We start from the raw sequence: 20,339 nt of genomic DNA, 5'->3' as shown, positions 1-20,339 counted from the left end.
AGTGGGACACATTAGCTTTTGTTTGGGGCCACTCTTTAAATTCTGTCTTCTGATCTTCAAACTAGGAGTTACTCTGTCTTAGTTTTCTTCTCTTCTTGAAGGTGGTGTGGTAGAATGAGACCTCTCATAGGTCACCGCCTCTCCCAATCAGCTTGAGTTTAAATTCTGTACTACCTCTTACCAGGTTTTGTTGACTTGAACAAGTTACTTACTTTCTCTGAGCCTCAGTTTCCTCTTCTGTAAAATGGGGTATGCCATCTACTTTGCTGGGTTGTTTTGGAGTTTAAGATAATGTACATAAAGTAAAACTACCTGGTCAGTAGTAACATTGGAGGTCCTAACTTAAAAGGAATGTATAATGTGGTATTTCTGAAACGGCAATTAGGAATGTGTTCCTTGTTACTCATAGGTTTTGTTGGGGGAAGCACCTTGAACTGATTGTTTTCCCTTCTGTGATTCCGTGGTTAGTTGTTAGCTCACAAGGCTGATTAAAGGGCAGTACTTGGCTTTGAAAGCACATTTCCCTATCCCTTGATTTTACACACATAAAAGAAAGTCTACATGGAATCCTATATAATAAAAGGCTAATATGCAAATAGACCAAACAGAGAAACAACCAAACTGAACAACCGGTTGCTATGACATGCACTGACCACCAGGGGACACGCACGGAACATGGCGGGTGTCGGCCACAGTGGGATGGTGAAGCAGGTGAGCAGGGGTGCCAGACCAAGGCAGGGTGCCAGTTGCTGTCATTGGGGTGAGCCTCTGGTGGTTACTGAAAACTCTTTGCTCCCATGTGCCGCAGTCCCAGCAGGCACTTGCAGCTGCTGCCGGCACCAGCCCCGCTTGCACCTGCTGTCAGCGCCTGGAGCCGGCCCCGATTGCTCAGCGCTGTCAACAGGTGATAGTGGTGGCTGCTGGCCCCCATCATCCCTCAGGGCTTCTCCACCTCCTCCTGCTCCTGAGGGGCGATCAGGGCAGCAGCCGCTATTTGCACCTGCTGCTGGCGCCAGCCCAAATCACTCCATGCTGTCAGCAGGTGTGAGCGGAGCTGGCACCGTCAGTGTGTGTGAGCAGCGGCAGTGGGAGCGGGGCTGCTGGCAGACAAGATGGGGGCCGCGGTGGGAGGGGCCGAGTGGGGGCACGAAGGATGGGCAGAGACCTGCCCCTGTATCCACCCCAGCCTCGCAGCCTACAGTTCCTTTCAAGGTGCACGAATTCGTGCACTGGGCCCCTAGTAAGAATATACTTCTCTATTTGGAAATACTGCCCTTTGCCTCTGCCTTTCCCTGCCCCTGCCCCAGGGCAACTGATGCAAAGGCCTCAGGGATAAAGCTATTTGGGTGCTAAGAATACAAACTCCTCTTGGGCTGATTTGACTCTGATCTCCCTAGTTTATATCCTGACCCCATAGGTTTTTATTGACCTGGTTTGTGTTTAGGAGTTTTTTTGCTAAAGGACTTTAAAAAAAATGTCTGTTTTTACTGATAGAAGAAAGGGGAGAGAGAGAGAGAGAGAGAGAAACATCAATGATGAGAGAGAATCACTGATCAGCTGCCTCCTGCACATCCTCTACTGGGGATCGAACCTGCAACCCAGGCATGTGCCCTGACTGGGAATCGAACCGTGACCTCCTGGTTCATGGGCCGACACTCAACCACTGAACTATGCTGTCCTGGCTACTAAAGAACTTTTGCTGCTAAATCATATCAGGCACCCGTCTCGGGGGCCTTTCTGGGGAGTGGAGGTCATTTTCATGAGCTTTCATCTCCACCTTCCCTTTTTCACAAGTCAGTATAACCCAGTCCAAATGTAAGTCCTTAGCTAAGATGGAACCATTGAAATTTTTTTTCCTTTTACAATAATTTTAACTTAGTCTGAATATCATAAGACTAGAGGCCTGGTGCACGAATTCGTGCATTGGTGGGGTCCTTCAGCCTGGCCTGCGCCCTCTTGCAATCTGGGACCCCTCGGGGGATGTTGGACTGTCCTGAGGAATGCAGCAGTGCACGAAGCAGCAGGGAGGAGCCGGGGCTGGGCGCCGCGCCACTCCTGCTCATCCCGGCCCCCGCTGTGCCTGCCTCCACTGCCACCACTCACCACTCGCCGCTTGGTAGCACTTACATGGAGGCGGGAGAGGCTCCTGCTGCCGCAGCTGTGCTTGCCAGCTGTGAGCCTGGCTTCTGGCTGAGTGGCACTCCCGCTGTGGGAGCGCACTGATGACCAGGGGCAGCTCCTGCGTTGAGTGTCTGCCCACTGGTGGTCAGTGCGCACCATAGCGACCAGTCGGCCGGTCATAAGGGTCACCTAGGCTTTTATATATATAGATGAGCAACAGTTATATTGTTTTAGGGTAGATCTATTTTTTTATACACTTAAAAATAATTTAATCTTAGCCTGGCCAGTAGTTCTCAGTGGTTAGAGCATCAGCCCGTACACTGCAGGGTCTCGGGGTTGATTCCTGGTCAAGGGCATGTGCTTAGGTTGCAGGTTTGATCCCCAGACCCAGTTAGGTGCATGCAGAAGTCAACCAATCCATGTGTCTCTCTCACATCGATGTTTCTCTCTCGCTCTCTTCCTCCTCCCACCCTCCCTTCCACTCTCTCTTTAAAAAAAAATGTGGTATTTCAGAAATATCACATTATACATTCCTTTTTAAATGGAAAAAATATCCTCGGGTGTGGATTAAAAATAAAAAAATAACAATTTAATCTTGGAGCTTGAAGAGACCTGGAAGTTATCTAGACCAGCAGTTGCCAACCTTTCGGACCTCACGGACCACCGGTTGGCGACCACTTCATCTTGTCTGGTTGTATCAGAATCATCTAGCAAGCTTTTATTAAACTTCTATTTTTTAAAAATTTCCAAGTTACACAAGTTGCAAGAATAATGCAGTGAACTGCACTGGGCTCTCCTAGATTAACCAGCTGTTAGCATTTTGTCATATTAGCATGCCCCTCCCATATATGTCACTGTTGATATAGTTGATGATGGACTGTTTGAAATTATGACATAGAGCCTTAGTGCCAAATACTTGAGCCATATTTCCTAAGAACGAGGGCATTCACTTGTATAACCATAATGCAATGATCAAATCTAGAAAGTTCAACATTGATTTAATGCTGTTATCCAATATAGAATCCATGTTCAAATTTCACTAATTGGCTCAATAATGTCCTTTAGAGCAGTGGTCGCCAACTGGTGGTCCGTGAGGTCCAAAAGGTTGGCGACTGCTGCTTTAGAGCAATTTTTTTTTTCCTGGTCCAGGATCCAACCCAGGATCACACATCACCTGGAACAGCTCCTCAGCCTTTCACTGTGTTGACAGTTTGAAGAGTGTAGGCCCATTTTGTTGATTGTCCACCAGTTTGCATTGCTCTGATACCCTCGTTCCGGGTGTAGGTTTATGGTGGGGAACCTCAGGGGACATGTCATGTTCCTCCTGTTTAGTGTGCCACAGCACAGGCACGGCTGTCAGTCTGTCTTACTCCCGATGGTGGTGAACGAGTGCTTGGTGAGTTGGTGCCTGCCAGGTTGGTAAGCTTTTTTTAAAAAATAAATTTTTATTGATTTCAGAGGAAGGGAGAGGGAGAGAGAGAAACATCAATGATGAGAGAGAATCATTGATTGGCTGCCTCCTGCATGCTCCCTACTGGGGATCGAGCCCACAACCCAGGCATGTGCCCTGTCTGGGAATCGAACCATGACCTCCTGGTTCATAGGTTGACGCTCAACCACTGAGCCAAGCTGGCTGGGCTTGGTAAGCTTTTTAATAATAGTTTTCCTGGGCTTTACCCTCTGAGGTGTTGCCTTGGCAAGTCTGGGGTGGGGCTTAGTATTAATTACTTTAATTCCTAAATGAAGCCAGTTAGAGAACCACTGATCTGAGCTAACTCCCCACCCAGAGCGGGAATCTTCGCTCACCTAAAAGGTGGCCATCTACCTCTTGTTTGTTTGTTTGTTTCTCCTAGTAACAAGCAAAACTACTGCTTGGCAGCCTCTTTCAGGATCCCACTGACTTTTGGTTTCTTGTGCTTGTCTGACATCTGTCTTCCTAAATAAACCTTCATCTGGTCAGAGCCTGCCTTCCAGAGCATTACTGAGTAAGTCTAACTACTCCCCGGGCGGACTCAGTACTCACGTTTCTCCTGAATCTTCTGAATCTCAGTAGACCCAGTTTGTCCTTTTGTTCCAGTTTTGGTCCATTTCTTGAGCCTGTACCATTGTCGCTACAGAGCTGCAGCCCAGGTGCCCCTAAGCTCGGCGCCTGTCCACCATGCATCGAGTGCAGCTGGGAATAATGGTTCTGAATGGCTCCAAGTAGAGAAAGGCCATGGAAGTGTTTCTGTATGGTTGTCTGCTGCCTGTAGAGTGTGTGTGTGTGTACACATAAATCTAATGGATTTACACATTGAACGGGGCCGGGAGGTGGGCGTCTCCAGGTATAAAGGGTATGAGGGATCGCTTTTGTCTTAGAAGTACTGACCATATACAGCAAGGAAAAATGAAAGTGATCTCAAGATGGGCGGGAATGGAGAGTTTGTGCAGGGATTTTGGGAGAAAATTGGGGTATTTCATCTCAGTCCCCTTCCTCAGTCCAAATTCATAGTAAAATGATTTAGGAGACTCTGTGTTGCAATTTGGAAGGTGTGGGAGAGAAGGTTCCAGGCGGTGAGAAGTCTGCCTCCTTGGAACGCTCCCCTTCTTGAGGGATCAGCACTTAGCGCCTTCCTGCCCTGATGGCTGTCAGGCTCACGGGCAAACAGTAGTAGGAGCTCACGGTGATGCCCGTGCTCAGTAGTCACGAGATGTGCTCAACCACAGACATAAACTTAAGGTTATTGTTGTCACCAGGCCATGTCTGGCGAGGCTGCAACACAATGAGATGCTTCCTGCTGCACCTGAGCATGACGTGCTGCGGAGATGTGGTCAGGCGCTTCAACACGGTGCGAACTTTGCCTGGTAGCGATCGCCCTTTTTAGCAAGGGAGCTTTGTGGCAGCTGCCTTCGTTTTGGCAAAAACGAAACAAAACAAACAGGGGAGACTGATTTCCTGCTGGGTAGTTTAGAGTTTCACAGTTGGCATACTTTTTACAAAATCAAGGACAGATTATTCTGGTTGTTGGGAGACAGCTTGGATATAGAAGAGACAACAGTATCTGCTTCGCGGTAAACAAGGCCTTCTGGACTGGCGTTTTAACAGGAACAAGCTGGCTTCCTGGGCGCTTGCTTTCACGCCGACCTTGCGACGTAGCCCTGAGAGTCCTCCCGCAGCATCGCGCTGCAGGAAGCGCTGTGGGTCTTGTGGATGTGGCATCTTCTCATCATGAGAAGATGCAGTGACAGCTCCAGGTTTGCTCGGGCAGCTCATGCCATGGCTTCATAGCATTGCGCGTTCCAAATGCGTGTCCTAAATGGTTGGTTTGGCTCAGGGAACCCAAGGATTTGCTCCCTGCCCCGTGTTTCCCCTTCCCTTCAGACATGTAGGTTGACATGGAGTTGCCCTGGGGGAGGCCACTGCTGACTGGCTGTGTCTATGGCCAGTGAGGGCCGCACGCCTCAGCTGCGCTCTCCCGAACCCCTTAGAGCTCAGTGCCTGTCCTCTGTTTATCTGTGCGCATTTATCTGGCATGTGGCTCCTGCTACTGCCCTTTCTGTCCTTGTTTCATTTTTAAGTTTCTCTGCTCTTTCTGGCCTCTTGGGGCCTTGCTCCCCACAGCTCTGGATCTTTCTGATACACGTGGTGCAGCCGGAAAAAATGATGCAGTCAAATGCCAGACCAAAAGCACATGAATTGCTTGCATGTTCGGGTGACTTCTTAGTCTGTTACTTTCCCCTCATTAATTGACTTAAAGCAGTTGTGGAAACATTTTCTTTTTGTCTCTTGACCACTGAAAGGTGCATAATATTGACTTGATGGACAAACACCTCGTAAGCTTTGTTTCCCTAAAGAAGCTTCCGGGTGAATTCAGGAATCTCAAATTACCTTCATCAGTGCTTCTACAAAGGAAGGGGTATGGAGATCGCTTTATTCTTGCTCTAATTACACATTGTCAGTTGTAATAAAAGAAAGAGCATCATTGGAATAGTTAATAGTTTGCTTCTGATGGTTGAAAAAGCACAAACTTCTCCTATTTTATCCCAGGTTTTACCTTTAGTTTGAAGCACATTGGCTTCCAGGGCCAGGGGTGTCCATTTGAATGGATGGTTACAATTTGGAATATTTTGCACCTTTCATGCAACATTCTGGTGTCGGATGGAATCTGTCACATAGAAACGCTTCCCCACGCTGTGGACCCTGCATGCATTGGCTGGTGCAGACAGCACCGGGGCCCTGCTCCTCTGTGACTGACCTCCAGTGCCTCCCTGCCCTGGAGACGGCTGCTGGCTGGTATCACCAGAGTGGTTTTTGGTGTTCTGCTCTGTTGCTTTCATTGTCGGCTGATTTATTTGCATGCAAGAAGCTAAGCACATGACACACTCTTCAAAAATGTGTGTGTGAAGCGTGGATGGTCAACAAATCCAGAACCAGAACCACAGGGTTGAGTAAATATAAATTGTAAAACCAGTTGAAGTTTAAAATGAGTCAGTGGCAGTAATATTATTGGCATTCGTCTGTGCCAGGGCTTCTCCCACAGCCTGCCACAATCCCGGTCACTCCCGGGCCGGGAGCCCCTCCTCCAGCACAGAGGTGGCCGCTCCCCGCTTGCAGTAGCTGAGGAAGAGGTGGCTGTTGGAGCAGTCGGCCTTGTTCCCTGGGGAGTATCTCTGGGTTCTGACTGACTTCTCTTAGTCCCCACATATTGCTGCTATTTTTCTCATTTAAATTTCAGTGGTTTTATGGGTGATTGTCCCAGTCGCAGGCCCCTCTGCCAGTCACCTTTCTGATGTGATCTGCTTGTTAACTCTTTAGAACAATGACAACGAGACGGCCCTGCATTGCGCAGCGCAGTACGGCCACACGGAGGTGGTAAAGGTCCTCCTGGAGGAGCTCACAGACCCCACGATGCGCAACAACAAGTTCGAGACCCCCCTGGACCTGGCTGCGCTCTACGGGCGGCTGGAGGTGGTGAAGATGCTCCTCAACGCGCACCCCAACCTCCTGAGCTGCAACACTAAGAAGCATACCCCCCTGCACCTGGCGGCCAGGAACGGCCACAGGGCCGTGGTCCAGGTGCTCCTGGACGCGGGCATGGACAGCAACTACCAGGTAGCGGCCCGAGGACCTCCGGGCTCTGGGACTTACTCGTTTCGGAAAAGGCACAGTGCCGTGCTGCTGGGCTCTCTTAGCACGTTCGCACCATGTGTCAGATGCTTCCATTTGTTGGCTCATTGTGCTGGGAGGCTTTAGAGACCATAAACGCCCCGAGTGAGGCTGTTATTTTTTGTTTCTTTCCAGGGGTAATATGTAGTCATTATGCCCTGAAAAGAAGTGATCATGGATGAGCTCTCGAGATTAGAAACGTTTCATTATCTTCCTCCACCCGAGTCTCACTGCACGTCAGCACTCCAGGCCCCTCGGCTGGGCTTTGCCGACAAGAGACAGCATTTCCCTTGCTGGCTCGCTGGCTCTGTCCAGGATGACCGTCCCTCAGGCTTCACACTGATCAGACCTCACTTGAAGCAGTGTTTTCCCCTGGCGTTTTCCTTATGACTCCGTCCACCCAGGAAGGTGGAGTTTTGAGGAGTCTTTCCCGGAGGTGGCTCTACCGTCAGCCAGGTGTGGCCTGCTGGTGGCACGGCAAACCCCTGAGGGCCAGGCCACGCTCGTGGTATTGGAATCCAGACAAGAAAAATGGGAAAGATAATGACAGAGGACTTGGCGTCGTTTATTTCATTTTCCTGTCTCTTCTTGTCTCTGTCTCTGTCCCGTTTGTCGTGTGTGGCCACGCCAAACCGGGGCAGCCACTGTTCTGACGACACCCGCTCTGCGCTCTCGTTTGCTTTCCAGACGGAGAAGGGCAGTGCTTTGCATGAGGCCGCTTTGTTTGGCAAGACCGATGTGGTGCACATCCTGCTGGCCGCAGGTGAGGTCGGCAGCGCATGGTCCGCACGCATGCAGGGCCGGGCTGCTTTCCCCGGCCTCCCCGGAGGGGACTTTTGCTGGCTGCACTTGAACCCATTGTATGTATGTCTCCACTGGTTGATTGCAAGTGTGCAAATTGTTCATGAATAGCTGGATTAAATGGCTTTGGATGAAAAACGTAGGGTGTGCAGCTGGGAGCGTTAGGTGTCCTGGAATTGGACCCTCTTGGAGGCTGACTTGCAAATGCTCACTCCACTGGTCCACCTGGTGTGCCTTTCTAGGAATTGATGTCAACATAAAAGATCACCGAGGACTGACCGCCCTGGACACTGTCCGGGAACTGCCTTCTCAGAAGAGCCAGCAGATAGCAGCGCTCATTGAAGGTATCCATCCACCTCCCTGCTGGGGACACGAGGACATGCTGCATGCTGGCCAAACCATGGCATTTGTATTTGGTGCAGCTTTTTTTTTTTTTTTTTTTTTAATCTTTCCATGTAGATCACATGACTGGAAAAAGAAGTGTAAAAGAGGTAGAGAAAACTCCCACACCCCAGCCACCTCTCATCTCCAATGTGGACTCCATATCCCAGAAGTCTCAGGGTAAGGCGGCTCTTCTGTGGAGGGGTGCCTATTGAGGAGTTGGACATTCTTTAGCAGAATGGAAAATCTTAATTTAAGTAATAATTTCAGGAGTTAGGAGGACTTAAGTGTGCATTCACTGTATGAAGCTGTACTGGACACAGCTTAGCCTTTTGGCAGCAGACCCTTCTTGCCTGCTTGCTTTCTTTCTTTCTTTCTTTCTTTCTTTTAATATATTTTATTGATATTTTACAGAGAGGAAGGGAGAGGGATAGAGAGTTACTGTAGAAACATCGATGAGAGAGAAACATCGATCAGCTGCCTCCTGCATGCACCCTACTGGGGATGTGCCCGCAACCAAGGTACATGCCCTTGACCGGAATCGAACCCGAAACCCTTCAGTCCGCAGGCCGACGCTCTATCCACTGAGCCAAACCGGTTTCGGCGCCTACTTTATTTCATTCTCTGCATTCACAGCTGGCTCCGTGAGATCTGAGATGTGTAGTAGGCAGGACACTCTCAAGATGAATTCAGATCTCAGTGAAACCTTGTCCTAGTGTCGAGCACAGTTGGCTCTTGAGCGTGGTCAGTGTGTACTGAGTGGCATGCGGTTGGTAGCTGTGTGCATGCAGATTTGGGTAATATGTCGTCTGGATGCTTCGTTACTGCCAGGATCCCCCTTCTCAGGTGTATTGGGCCGCCTTTGGGGCCCTTGGTGTGATGCATGAGAAACACAAAACACGGAGCGACACTGGCGCAGACACAAATGGCAATAGAGAGGCTGGAGGAGCAGGACAGCCAGGCAGCACAGGAGGGGCTTCAGGAGCAGAGACGCGGCTGACAGTGCTCAGTCTGGCTTCACTGCCGAGGCCGTGCCCTCCTCCCTGCCACACTTTTTTACTTTTGTAAAATTCTAATATGTGTTTATTGATTTCAGAGGAAAGGAGAGGGAGAGAGAGAAAGAGAGAGAGAGAGAGAAAGAGAGAGAGAAACATAAATGCTGAGAGAGAATCATTGATTGGCTGCCTCCTGCACGCCCCACACTGGGGACCAAGACTGAAACCTGGGCATATGCTCTGATTGGGAATCGAACCCTGACCTCCTGGTTCATAGGTCAAGTCTCAACCACTGAGCCATGCCAGACGTGTCACATTTTTTTTCTGACCTCATAATCTACTAGTAATGGGGTTAGGAGTTCCCTCAGCTCTTAGGATTCAATGGTTTTACACTTACAGTTTTGTTTTCTTTATATTATATAAAGCTTCTTTCCTCCCTCCTTCGCTCCCTCCCTCCCTCCCTTCCTTCCTTCTTTCTTTTTTTCCTCACCCGAGGATATTTTTCCATTGATTTTTTTTTTAGGAAGAATGGAAGAGCGAAAGACAGAGAGAAATATTGATATGAGAGAAACACATTGATTGGTTGCCTCCTGCATGACCCCCGACCAGAGCGTGGGCCTGGGCCTGGGCTGGGGAGGAACCTGCAACTGTAGTATGAGCCTTTGACCAAATTGAACCTGGGACCCTTTGGTCCGCAGGCCGACGCTCTATCCACTGAGCCAAACTGGCTAGGGCTACACTTACAGTTTTGACTTTGCAAACAACCCAGAGATCCCTGGTCTATAAGGGTGGGTCACAGATTTGAATCTGGGCCTCCGAGGCTCGGAGTTATCCCAAGAGGGAGGCTCACAGTGGCACGGCACCACCAGCTCAGACAGGGCCGCCCTCCTCCTGGAGCATATGGAGCTTCTTAGTTAGAATTTCAAGGCTTACTTCTATTTCTTTCGTTATACTTTGCTGCATTTTCTGGTTTAGGTTTATGTTACTCTGGTGTCGAGATGTCTGGGAATTTGTGAAGATCTTGGGAGATACCCCTCAGCGATATCAAGAGTTGTCCATATTGAATTAGAGGGCAATCTGCCCACTTCTCGGGTGTAGAGAGCAGTGAGGCCTGTTTGTTCCACTCTTGGAGCAGCCCTGCCTCGTGGTCCTGCTCTGGATCAGCATTCGTCAGCCTGGCACCGAACAGGCTTTGGGCTGTCACAGAGCTTGGAACTGTGAGACTGCTCTTCGTTGACTCTCCTCCCTCTGACCTCCCCTTCAGGTGACGTGGAGAAAGCAGTGACTGAACTGATCATCGATTTTGACACAAGCACTGAAGAGGAAGGCCCCTACGAGGCGCTGTACAATGCCGTCTCCTGCCACTCATTGGACAGCATGGCCAGTGGGCGGTCGTCCGACCGGGACTCCGTGAACAAGGAGGCTGAGGCCGCGGGAGTGAAGGCTGCTGGAGTGAGGCCTGTACGTGGCCGGGGCCTCAGCAGCCTGGGCTCTGTTGTCCCCTGGGCTCGCTGGGGTGCTGGGGGGCAGAGAGAGCTGTACCCTCATGCCAGCTCGCACGGAGGCCTCCTGGGCTCTGCTGCGGGTCCATCTCGCTCAATGTGCATAAACCATAGGCCTCGTGGAGGTAGAATTTTGGTTTTTCCAATTTCAATATAACCCGTTTGCATCTTTTTACTACTTTTTGGCCTTAGAGCAGCTTAAAGCATTTTATGTGTATTTAGTCTTAATGCTGCTCTGTGTTTGGGGTCCTTGCCATGTAGCCTGTTTTCTCTCTGGAGAGCAGTTCCAGCAGAAGAGCTCGCTGCAGCCAGTCCCTGTCCACCCTAAGTTCACACCCACCTTCACTTGACCTCAAAGATGCCCCCTGTGGATTTCTGTGTCAGAGGGCTGAAGCCAGGTTCAGCCAGACATTGTGTGTATAGTGTGAGGCATTTCTGTTTTTCCCAGTTGTCACCGCTCTAGCTATTGAGGACAGCCTTGACTTTCTCTCAGGCCCACCTTCCTGTCTCACTGTGTTTTTGTCTGGTGCTTGCCTCTGCTCTGGCCTCAGATGTTGTTCTCTAGCTGTCTTATCCCATCTTCTCCCTGGGGTTTTACTGTGAGCCTGAGCCAGACTCAGTGGTTCCACTGACCTTCCTGCATTGCTGACACAGTAATCTGGAGTTTTGAGCCCTGGGCATTAACTAAACTGGCCATTCCTCTAACAGGATCCCGGTATAATCCCACCTCAGGGTATATGGCCACGTGTATATTGTTTCTTCCTAGGGATATTAGGTGTTGCAGAGGCTGGCTTTCCCTTTGGTCTGGATCTGCTGATGACCATTTGGATGGCCTTTGGCTGCTAGGGATGCTGCTAGGTGCTGCTGCTAGGTGGTGCTGTTAGATGCTGCTGCTAGGGATGCTGTTAGGAATGCTGCTGCTAGGGATGCTGTTAGGAATGCTGCTGCTAGGGATGCTGCTAGATGATATTGTAGGTGGTGCTGCTAGGTGATATTGTAGGTGGTACTGCTAGGGGATGCTGCTAGGTGATATTGTAGGTGGTACTGCTAGGGGATGCTGCTAGGTGGTGCTGCTAGGTGGTGCTGCTAGGTCAGGGGTGGGCAAACTTTTTGACTCGAGGGCCACAATGGGTTCTTAAACTGGACCGGAGGGCCAGAACAAAAGCATGGATGGAGTGTTTGTGTGAACTAATATAAATTCAAAGTAAAGGAGCGGAGGGGAGAGCAAGAGAACCGGATAGAACAGCCGGATCCGGCCCGCGGGCCGTAGTTTGCCCACGGCTGTGCTAGGTGATGCTGCTAGGTGATATTGTAGGTGGTACTGCTAGGGGATGCTTGGGCTTCGGGGAGTGCCCAGGGAGTGGCCTGGTATTGCTTGGTGTTCTTTTGAGTTAGGTTCCTTGCCCTGCCCTGGAACAGACCCCGCATTTCCATTTGAAGCTTGGAAAGGCCAGCCAGTCTTGTCGTAGCCCACGAGCAAGGGTGTGATCCAGGACTGTAAATGTGTGAGTGGTGGAGGCAGCACCAGGAGCATAGTGGCTCTGTGGACAGAGCTGGTCTTTTCCACTTTCACTGTTAGGACCAAACGAATTAAGCAGATCCACCTGTGGAGGGCTTGCTTTCAGTGGTACTTACAGGTGATGCCCATTAGAGGGAGTTGGAGGCTTTGCAAGAAGAGCATGGGGTTCCTGAAGGAAGCTTTAAATAGCCAAGTTCCTGTGGGGCTTGGCCACTGATTGAGTCTCTTTGTTCCATCTTCCTCTAGAAACCCAGCCTCCTAGGGTCCTTCTAAGTAGAAACGGATGCATTTGGGGTGCTGTGCTCTGCAGTTTTCATTGGAGTATGTTGTGGATGTGCTACCTCCCTGGCTCTTGGTAATTAACTGTTCTATGCTGTGTGAGCACCAGGGATGGCGTGTATAAGTCAGCTCTGTACTTCCAGGCCCGGGGCCAGCGCTTTGACGTTAGAAAAAGGATCATGCTTCCCTTTCCTGCCAATGTCCCTGGTGCTCACCTCTTTCTTGTCTCCTTCAGGAAGCACAGCCTTGGGGGCCTGTGTTGTTTTTCCTCGGCTGTTTGTGTTCCAAGGTTGGGTGACAGTGTGGGTTATGGGCCTGCTGCTTTTTCTATCCCTGCCTTCCAAGGTAGCACCTCTGGAGCAAAGAAGGGTGGGGAATGTGACTTAGTGGAAACCTCATCTGAACTGCTTAGTTTGGCTTGAATGTGTGAACCTGTGTTGGAGTTGTTGCCACCGGGTCTCAGCTGGTCCCAAGACTGTGGGATGGCTGAGTTGTGGAGGGGTCGTACAGAGTGGTGAAGCACATTTCAGTGAAGAGATCATGGGTGCCAGATGCCAGTCATCTGTGGCGGCTCCTAAAATGGGAGAACCATCTTTCCTCCAGGTTTCTCCGAGGCCCACCGGCTCAGCCTCCCCTCCGCCCTGACTTTAATTGCTCCTGTTGTAGCAGCACAGGGAACTCGCCTGTAAGCCAACTCCTGTTCCAGCTCCCACTGCTTTCCCCATGGAACTGATCAGCAAGCTTAGGAATAGGAAGGATGTTGAAAGTACTGCAGGGACAATGACAAGCTGCTCTTCAGCGTCCTTTCACCGAAGACCGCTCTGTGTTCCTGAAATTGTCTGCCGGTGATCCCACTGGTCCCTCTCCAGCGAGTGTCTTGCTCCAGGGCAGGGCTGGCATGCCAGGGCCACAGACAGCTGCCTCTGATGGTGAATAAAGTTTAATGGAACACTTTGTACCACAGCGGCAGAGCTGACTGCAAAGCCTAAAATATTTACTCTATGGCCCTTTAAGAAAAGGTTTGCCAACCCCGCTCTAAGGCAGAGAACTGAGAAAGATTATTTTTTTAAGTGGGCTGAGTTGAGATAGGGTTTTCATATGCTAATGATACGTAATACAATGGTGTCGGAGCGTGAGCAGGAATGGACACTTGTCTGGTCACTGTCCTCAGTGCTTCCTAGTGACTGGTTGTCAGAGCTCCTTGACAAGGTGAGTTTTGGGACTTGCTGTCTCCTCCTTTCACTGGAGGCCAGCGTGGATTTTCCTCGAGTTTCACGCCTCAGGCTCATGATGGACATGTTCCAACAGGCAGGTCTGTGTTTTTAGTGCTGATATATCTCACTGTGGTCAGGATAGGAAAGAGGTGTTTATAATCTCTGGTGTAAACATCAAAAAGCAAAGAGTGTTGGTGTGCAGATTCTAGACCTTGACTTTGGTCTCGCAGGGAAGTGCCTGACCATTGTCATTTTCATTTCCAAGGGCTAAGCTAAGAGTAAACCAAAAAGTTAGATACTTAAAAAAAAGAGATAGTGAAAGACTTCTTTTCTTGTCTGCAGAGGGAACGGCCACCACCTCCAGCAAAGCCCCCGCCGGATGATGAGGAGGAAGACCCCATGGACAAGAAGCATTTTCCCCCGCCGGCTTCTGAGGTACAGCGTTGGAGCGTATTCCCATCACTCAATACAATTTGTTGGAAAGGGCATCCGTGTGTGCTTAATGACTGTGCTTTCTTGTTTCTTATTACCTCTTAGGATTAGTAAACTTGAATTGTGTATATCAGTAATGTGGAACAAGCCCTTTCAAACGCACTCAGAAGTACTAAGCAAAGAATTTTAATGCCGCCCCCTAGCAGACAGGCCAGCCACTGCTCTAGCTAGCCCCGAGCCGAGCCGAGCGGAGCAGCACATTATCTCCTGGCTCCGGTGGGCTGACCAGTCATGCTTTTGGCTTTTGCACCTGTGTTGTCTTTTGACATAGAATCTAGAGCAGGGGTCCTCAAACTTTTTAAACAGGGGGCCAGTTCACTGTCCCTCAGACCGTTGGAGGGACGGACTATAGTTTAAAAAACAACTATGAACAAATTCCTATGCGCACTGCGGGTCCGGGACGAGTCGGCTGCTAAGCAGGACAGGCAGCGGCACCCGGCGGGCCAGATAAACGTCCTCGGCGGGCCGCATGTGGCCCGCGGGCCGTAGTTTGAGGACCCCTGATCTAGAGTGCCCCTGCTCACTGCTTCCTGGACTGTGTCACATGGGTAGGCTTTGATGGTTTGTCCCAAACGGCTTACTTCTGTTTTTGCATTTTTCTTCTTCATTTCCCGTGAAGAGTCTGTACCAGGCCCATTGTGGCAGAATGTGATGAAGATTCCGTTAGGAGAGAAATTGGCGGGGGGTTGGGGGGGTTGGGGAGGGGGACATCCAAAGAAGGTGATTTTAAAAGAATAGTCAGTTTTAAAAATACATATTTTTATTGATGTCAGAGGAGATGGGAGAAAGAGAGGAGAGAGAAATAAAAGCATCAATGATGAGAAAGAATCATTGATCAGCTGCCTCCTGCACGCCCCACAATGGGGATCAAGCCCGCAACCTGGGCATGTGCCCTGACGGGGAATCAAACCATGACCTCCTGGTTCATACGTCGACGCTCAACCACTGAGCCATGCTGGCTGGGCAAGAATAGTCACTTAAAAAAAAAAAATGTTTTCATGGGGTAAACAGTTCAATCTTCTCACTTAGGTTTATGATCATATTTTCCTTTATCTTTCATCTTCAAAATGTTCCTTTAACTCTTCCTACCATTTAGAGAGTGTTTATTGAGTTTTTATTTAAAATATTACATAATATCAGGAGTTTATTTTGTAGCTCATTCAAAGCCCTGGTTTTTTTTATTTTAAATTTTAGCTAATATAAACTAGTCAAAGAAGTCTCATTCCTTTATCCCTAGAAGTAGGAGTTAATTTTTTCACAGTATTGCCATGAACCATCTAGAAAAATGGGTTCTTTTGTTTAATATGAACGCATAGAACCAGAAGGATGGCTTTAGTTTAACAAAACGTATAAATGCAAGGAAGACCTTTTAAGAATGTGAGTCAGTGTTGGAGATAGGAGATGATTGCATACAAATTCTGTCCTTATTTCTTTCTATCCCTTAATTACAAAATGCTAATTACCATGTCTCATCTAAGGGGTCTCTACAGTGACAGCCTCTGGGGTGATACACCCTGAGCAGACATGAGTACGTGCAGTGAGCCCTGCGTGCTTTTATGTAGAGGTTTGCCTCATTGCTCCCTCTCTACAGGAGATGCCTGGTGATCTGGAGCATATTCCTCTGTGGGTGGAGCTCTGTAACAAGGACTTGAATTAAAATTCCTAAGGCGCAAGGATAAGGCAAGGCTCTTAAAGTGTCACATAATCAGGACATTCTATTCTCCTGACTTTCTAGAGCAGACACTTTGGCGCTAACACAGTGCCGAGAGGTGGGGAGAAACCTCCACACTGCTCTCCTGGATTGGAGACTCCGGAGATATGTCTCCTAGGACTTGCTCAGGGTAGCCTGGAATGCTGGGTCAGTTGGGCCACCAGAGTCCATCTCGGAAGGCCCTGAGGGCCCGGCCTGGCTTGCCCAGTGATGGGCAAGTGTGTGAATATAGAGGTGATGCGTCTGGGTCACTGGCCTTTTAGTGATTAAGGAAGATCCTGTTGGCTGTAATCAGAATGGATAATCTTCTCCAAAAGTGGACTTTTTTTTTTGTTTTACTCTAGTCTTCACCATTTTTATTTACTTATTTATTAAATCTTTTTTTTTTCTATCCTCACTTGATATTTTTCCATTGATTTTTAGAGAGAGTGGCAGAGAGCCCAGCTGGTGTGGCTCAGTGGTTGAGCGTTTACCTATGAACCGGGAGGTCATGGTTCAGTTTCTGGTCAGGGCACATGCCCGGGTTGCGGGCTCGATCCTCAGTGGGGTGTGCAGGAGGCAGCCAATCAGTGATTCTCATCATTGATGTTTCTAGCTCTCTCTCCCTCTCCCTTCCTCTCTGAAATCAATAAAAATATATTAGAGATTGTAGAAGAGAAAGGGAAAGACAGAGAGAAATGTTGATGTGAGAGTAGTACATCGATTAGTTGCCTCCTGGATGCGCCCCGATCAGGGCCCAGGCCGGGGAGGAGCCCGCAACCGAGGTACACGCCCTTGACTGGAATCGAACCCGGGACTCTTCTGTCTGCAGGCTGACACATTATCCACTGAGCCAAACCAGCCAGGTCTGTTTTTATACTCAAATTTTTACTACCCTAAACTTCATCTCCTAGGAGGCAGTGACTTCATCCAAGTTTAGACTTTTGTATTTGGCCAGCAGTCTTTCCCAATGTTTGTGTCCTGGCTTGTCATTGTCAGGTGACCCATGGAAGCCTTTAAGGGACACTGAGCATACCTGGCTCCGGGGGAGCTCGTCAGAGCACTGGTCCTTTAAGCACATGCACCTGTGTGCGTGCACACTGCATAGATGTGTCTGCCCACCAGGAGGGCTGCCAGCTGCACCGGGCTGACCGTGCACGTCTCTGGGCTCAGATGTGCTGAACGTCATGGAAGTAGCAGCTGCTATGGTGTCTCTTCCCAGAAAGCTGCCCTCACGCCAGCTGGCTGTCCCATTGGCCATTTTGGTGGTGGTAGCATTTCTCTGCAGCAGGGATGTTGCTTTCTGTAGAGCAGAGAACGGGTGCGGTTGTGTGGTTTTTTGGCTTAGGTTTATTGCCAGCCCTGGAAGAAGGGGGAAAAGATTAAGTAGTAATTTAGTAAAGAGCAGAATCCTTTCAGGTGGAAATCAGTTACTGCCATACTCGCTGGGACACAGGGCTTCCTGAGTGGATGCTGGGAAGCAGTTTATTGCTTTCTTGTGAGATGTTAGGCCCAGAGCTGGCAGGGGCCAGGACAAAGCAAAAGTCTCACCCTGCCAGTTGTCTGGTATGTGGGGGCTCTCAGACATCTGAGGGGGATGCGTTCCAAACTGGATGGAGACATCAGACCTCGCGGGAAAAGTGGGGCCAGCTTGGTCCAGAGTCAGAGGGGTGGGTTTTATGGCCTGGCTCTGCGGGGAGCTCTCTGTGGAACCCCAGGCAAATCCCTAGGCCTCTCTGGGAACTGGATTTCGGCATCTGCAGAATGAAAGAGCTGAACCAGGTGCTCTCTAGCTGTGACGACTGGGGTGGGTCCTTCTCAGGGGCAGGCTGGGGTACATGAGAGCCCCTGCCCTGCAGGACACTCAGAGTCAGCGTCCAGCCTCTGCCGCCCTGCGGGGGTGAGAGCCCTGGTGTACACCTCAGGACGCAGGTTTCTGTCTGCGCAGCCTGTGGTATTAAGTTGACATTGAATGAACTGCTTAATGGCCCCTCTTTGTTCCCTTAATTGTGTTCCTGGGAAGAGGCAGAGAAATAAGTAACAGGCAAATGGCTCATTGTAATGAAACAGCTTCTGGCTTCCAGGCGGCTTTGGTGAGCGGAGGCTCCTGCTGTGCCTCCCACATCCTTGGACAGGAGCTCTCGGTCAGGTCAGGCTCTCGAGTGGCGGCCTTGTTGCCACCCTGGGCTGGCTCTCATTTCTCTGATCCTTGCCGTCTCCTTAGGCGGAACCCGGTGAGCTGTGCCTTTGGAAAGCAAAACCGAGATGAATCACACAACCAAGTCGGATTGGTGAGCTGTGCCGCATGGCAGTGAAGGAGGGTTCTGTGTGGTCAGAGAACCCCATTCGTGAGGAACCACTGTTTGTACGGTGGACAGGGAGCCCTCCTCTCCCCTCGTTCAGTGTGCGCTTGTCCTGGAGAGGCTGCTCAACAGGAGACTGGGCTTTGGTTTGCTCTCCTGAGAGCTAGTGTATGATCGATAATTCATAATTTGCCCGTGAAACTGTTGGATTCTTAGGACAGACGAGCCAGAATTATGCTCTGAAGCCAGGGTCTCCTTTTCTCCCTTGGGTGGCCGTAGCACTAATCCTGGTGTTTCTGGCTCCGATAGAGCTTTGCTGCTCTGGCCCCACAGCTGTGGCCCCCAGCCCTCGGCTTAGGGAGCCAGTTGGCAGTGCAGGAACAGCTCTGGTCCAGTTCCTGCATCAGACCCGTGGCTGCCGGGACCAGGGCTTTCTCAGCTGACAGAGCTGCCTTTTCTCCACTGAACCACTACTGCCTCGCCACTCGACTTTTACCTGAACAAAGATGGCTGGAATTAATTTAAAATACCTTCTATGTATATAAAAGGCTAATATGCAAAGTGTCCCCTCACGAGTTTGACCGGGAGACTGGGTGTTCGATCGCTCGCTATGATGTGTGCTGACCACCAGGGGGCGGCGTGGAATGAAGGAAGGCCCCGGCTGGCAGCTAGAAGGCCCCTACCCGTGCACAAATTTCATGCACCGGGCCTCTAGTCTATACTAATAATAGCCTTGGTCAGTGGTAGGCAAACTCATTAGTCAACAGAGCCAGATATCAATAGTACAACGATTGAAATTTCTTTTGAGAGCCAAATTTTTTAAACTTAAACTTCTTCTAATGCCACTTCTTCAAAATAGACTCGCCCAGGCCATGGTATTTTGTGGAAGAGCCACATCAAGGGGCCAAAGAGTCACATGTGGCTCGTGAGCCTCAGTTTGCCGACCACTGGCCTAGGTGGTTGTCACACCCTCACGCATCACGCCCTAAGGTTGTCACAAGATGGCTGTCACAAGATGGCCACATGCACAATGGAAGCGGGGCCTGGCGGAGGAGGTGGGTCGTGGCAGGGGAGGGCAATTGGGGGCTATCAGGCCGGCAGGGGAGGGCAGTTGGGGGCAATCAGGCTGGCAGGGGAACAGTTAGGCATTAATTAGGCCAGCAGGGGAGCCATTAGAGGGCGATCAGGCTGGCAGGCAGAGCAGTTAGGGGCAATCAGGCAGGCAGGCAGGCAGGCAGGCGAGTGGTTAGGAGCCAGCGGTCCTGGATTGTGAGAGGGATGTCCGACTGCTGATTTAGGCCCATTCCCACAGGGCCTAAACCGGCAGTTGGGCATCCCCTGAGGGGTCCCAGATTGGAGAGGGTGCAGGCCGGGCTGAAGGACCCCCCCCACACACATGCGCGAATTTCATGCACCGGGCCTCTAGTGTTATCATAAATGCGGTGGAAGCTGGCTTTGAGGACCCGTGAAGAAAGGCTACAGAAATAGAGGTCTCACAGAGCACTTCGTCCCTGTGAATGTCAGTCCCGCTGGAGAAGGTGGGAGGGACTCCAGCCTCGGGTGGTCCCTGTGCCTGTTAGCAGAGACCTGAAGAAAGAAGGCCTTCATGCTCCGCTGGGAGTAGCCATGAAAAAGAGATCATGTAGATCACAGTGGAAATGAGGGAGGGCCATCTTGGATTTTATTTATGGTTTTTTGAAACATAAAATGTGGTAAGGAAAGAGGAGTGTTTTAATCAAAGGCCATTGCCATGTGAGGTCCCGGTGCATATCCACAAAAGCAGTGACCCATGGGACGCTTGAATCCTTGACCTTCTCTTCCCCTCCTCTCCTCTCAGGTGAAAAAGGAACCAGTAATCTCAGATTTGTTCAGCATAACCTGCTGGGGCTGTAGCCA

At 50.1% G+C, this 20,339-nt stretch overlaps 1 protein-coding gene across 7 annotated transcripts in view; it reads left to right on the top strand.

Moving 5' to 3' along the window:
• The window catches only part of ANKS1A (ankyrin repeat and sterile alpha motif domain containing 1A), a 193,034-nt gene that overhangs the window by 88,063 nt on the left and 84,632 nt on the right, over positions 1 to 20,339 (top strand). For all 7 annotated transcript variants that reach the window (XM_080663216.1, XM_080663215.1, XM_080663212.1 and 4 more), the window contains 6 exons: positions 6,917 to 7,213; positions 7,955 to 8,030; positions 8,311 to 8,412; positions 8,528 to 8,629; positions 10,709 to 10,905; positions 14,301 to 14,393. In XM_080663216.1, the coding sequence (XP_080519342.1) occupies positions 6,917 to 7,213; positions 7,955 to 8,030; positions 8,311 to 8,412; positions 8,528 to 8,629; positions 10,709 to 10,905; positions 14,301 to 14,393 (867 nt within the window). The remainder of the gene's footprint in view (positions 1 to 6,916; positions 7,214 to 7,954; positions 8,031 to 8,310; positions 8,413 to 8,527; positions 8,630 to 10,708; positions 10,906 to 14,300; positions 14,394 to 20,339) is intronic.

This window comes from Plecotus auritus (assembly GCF_963455305.1).
Source record: "Plecotus auritus genome assembly, chromosome: 4".
In the NCBI taxonomy this organism is placed as follows: Eukaryota; Metazoa; Chordata; class Mammalia; order Chiroptera; family Vespertilionidae; genus Plecotus; species Plecotus auritus.
The sequence above is the reverse complement of the archived record's forward strand: the minus strand, read 5'-3'. Positions and strand labels throughout refer to the sequence as shown.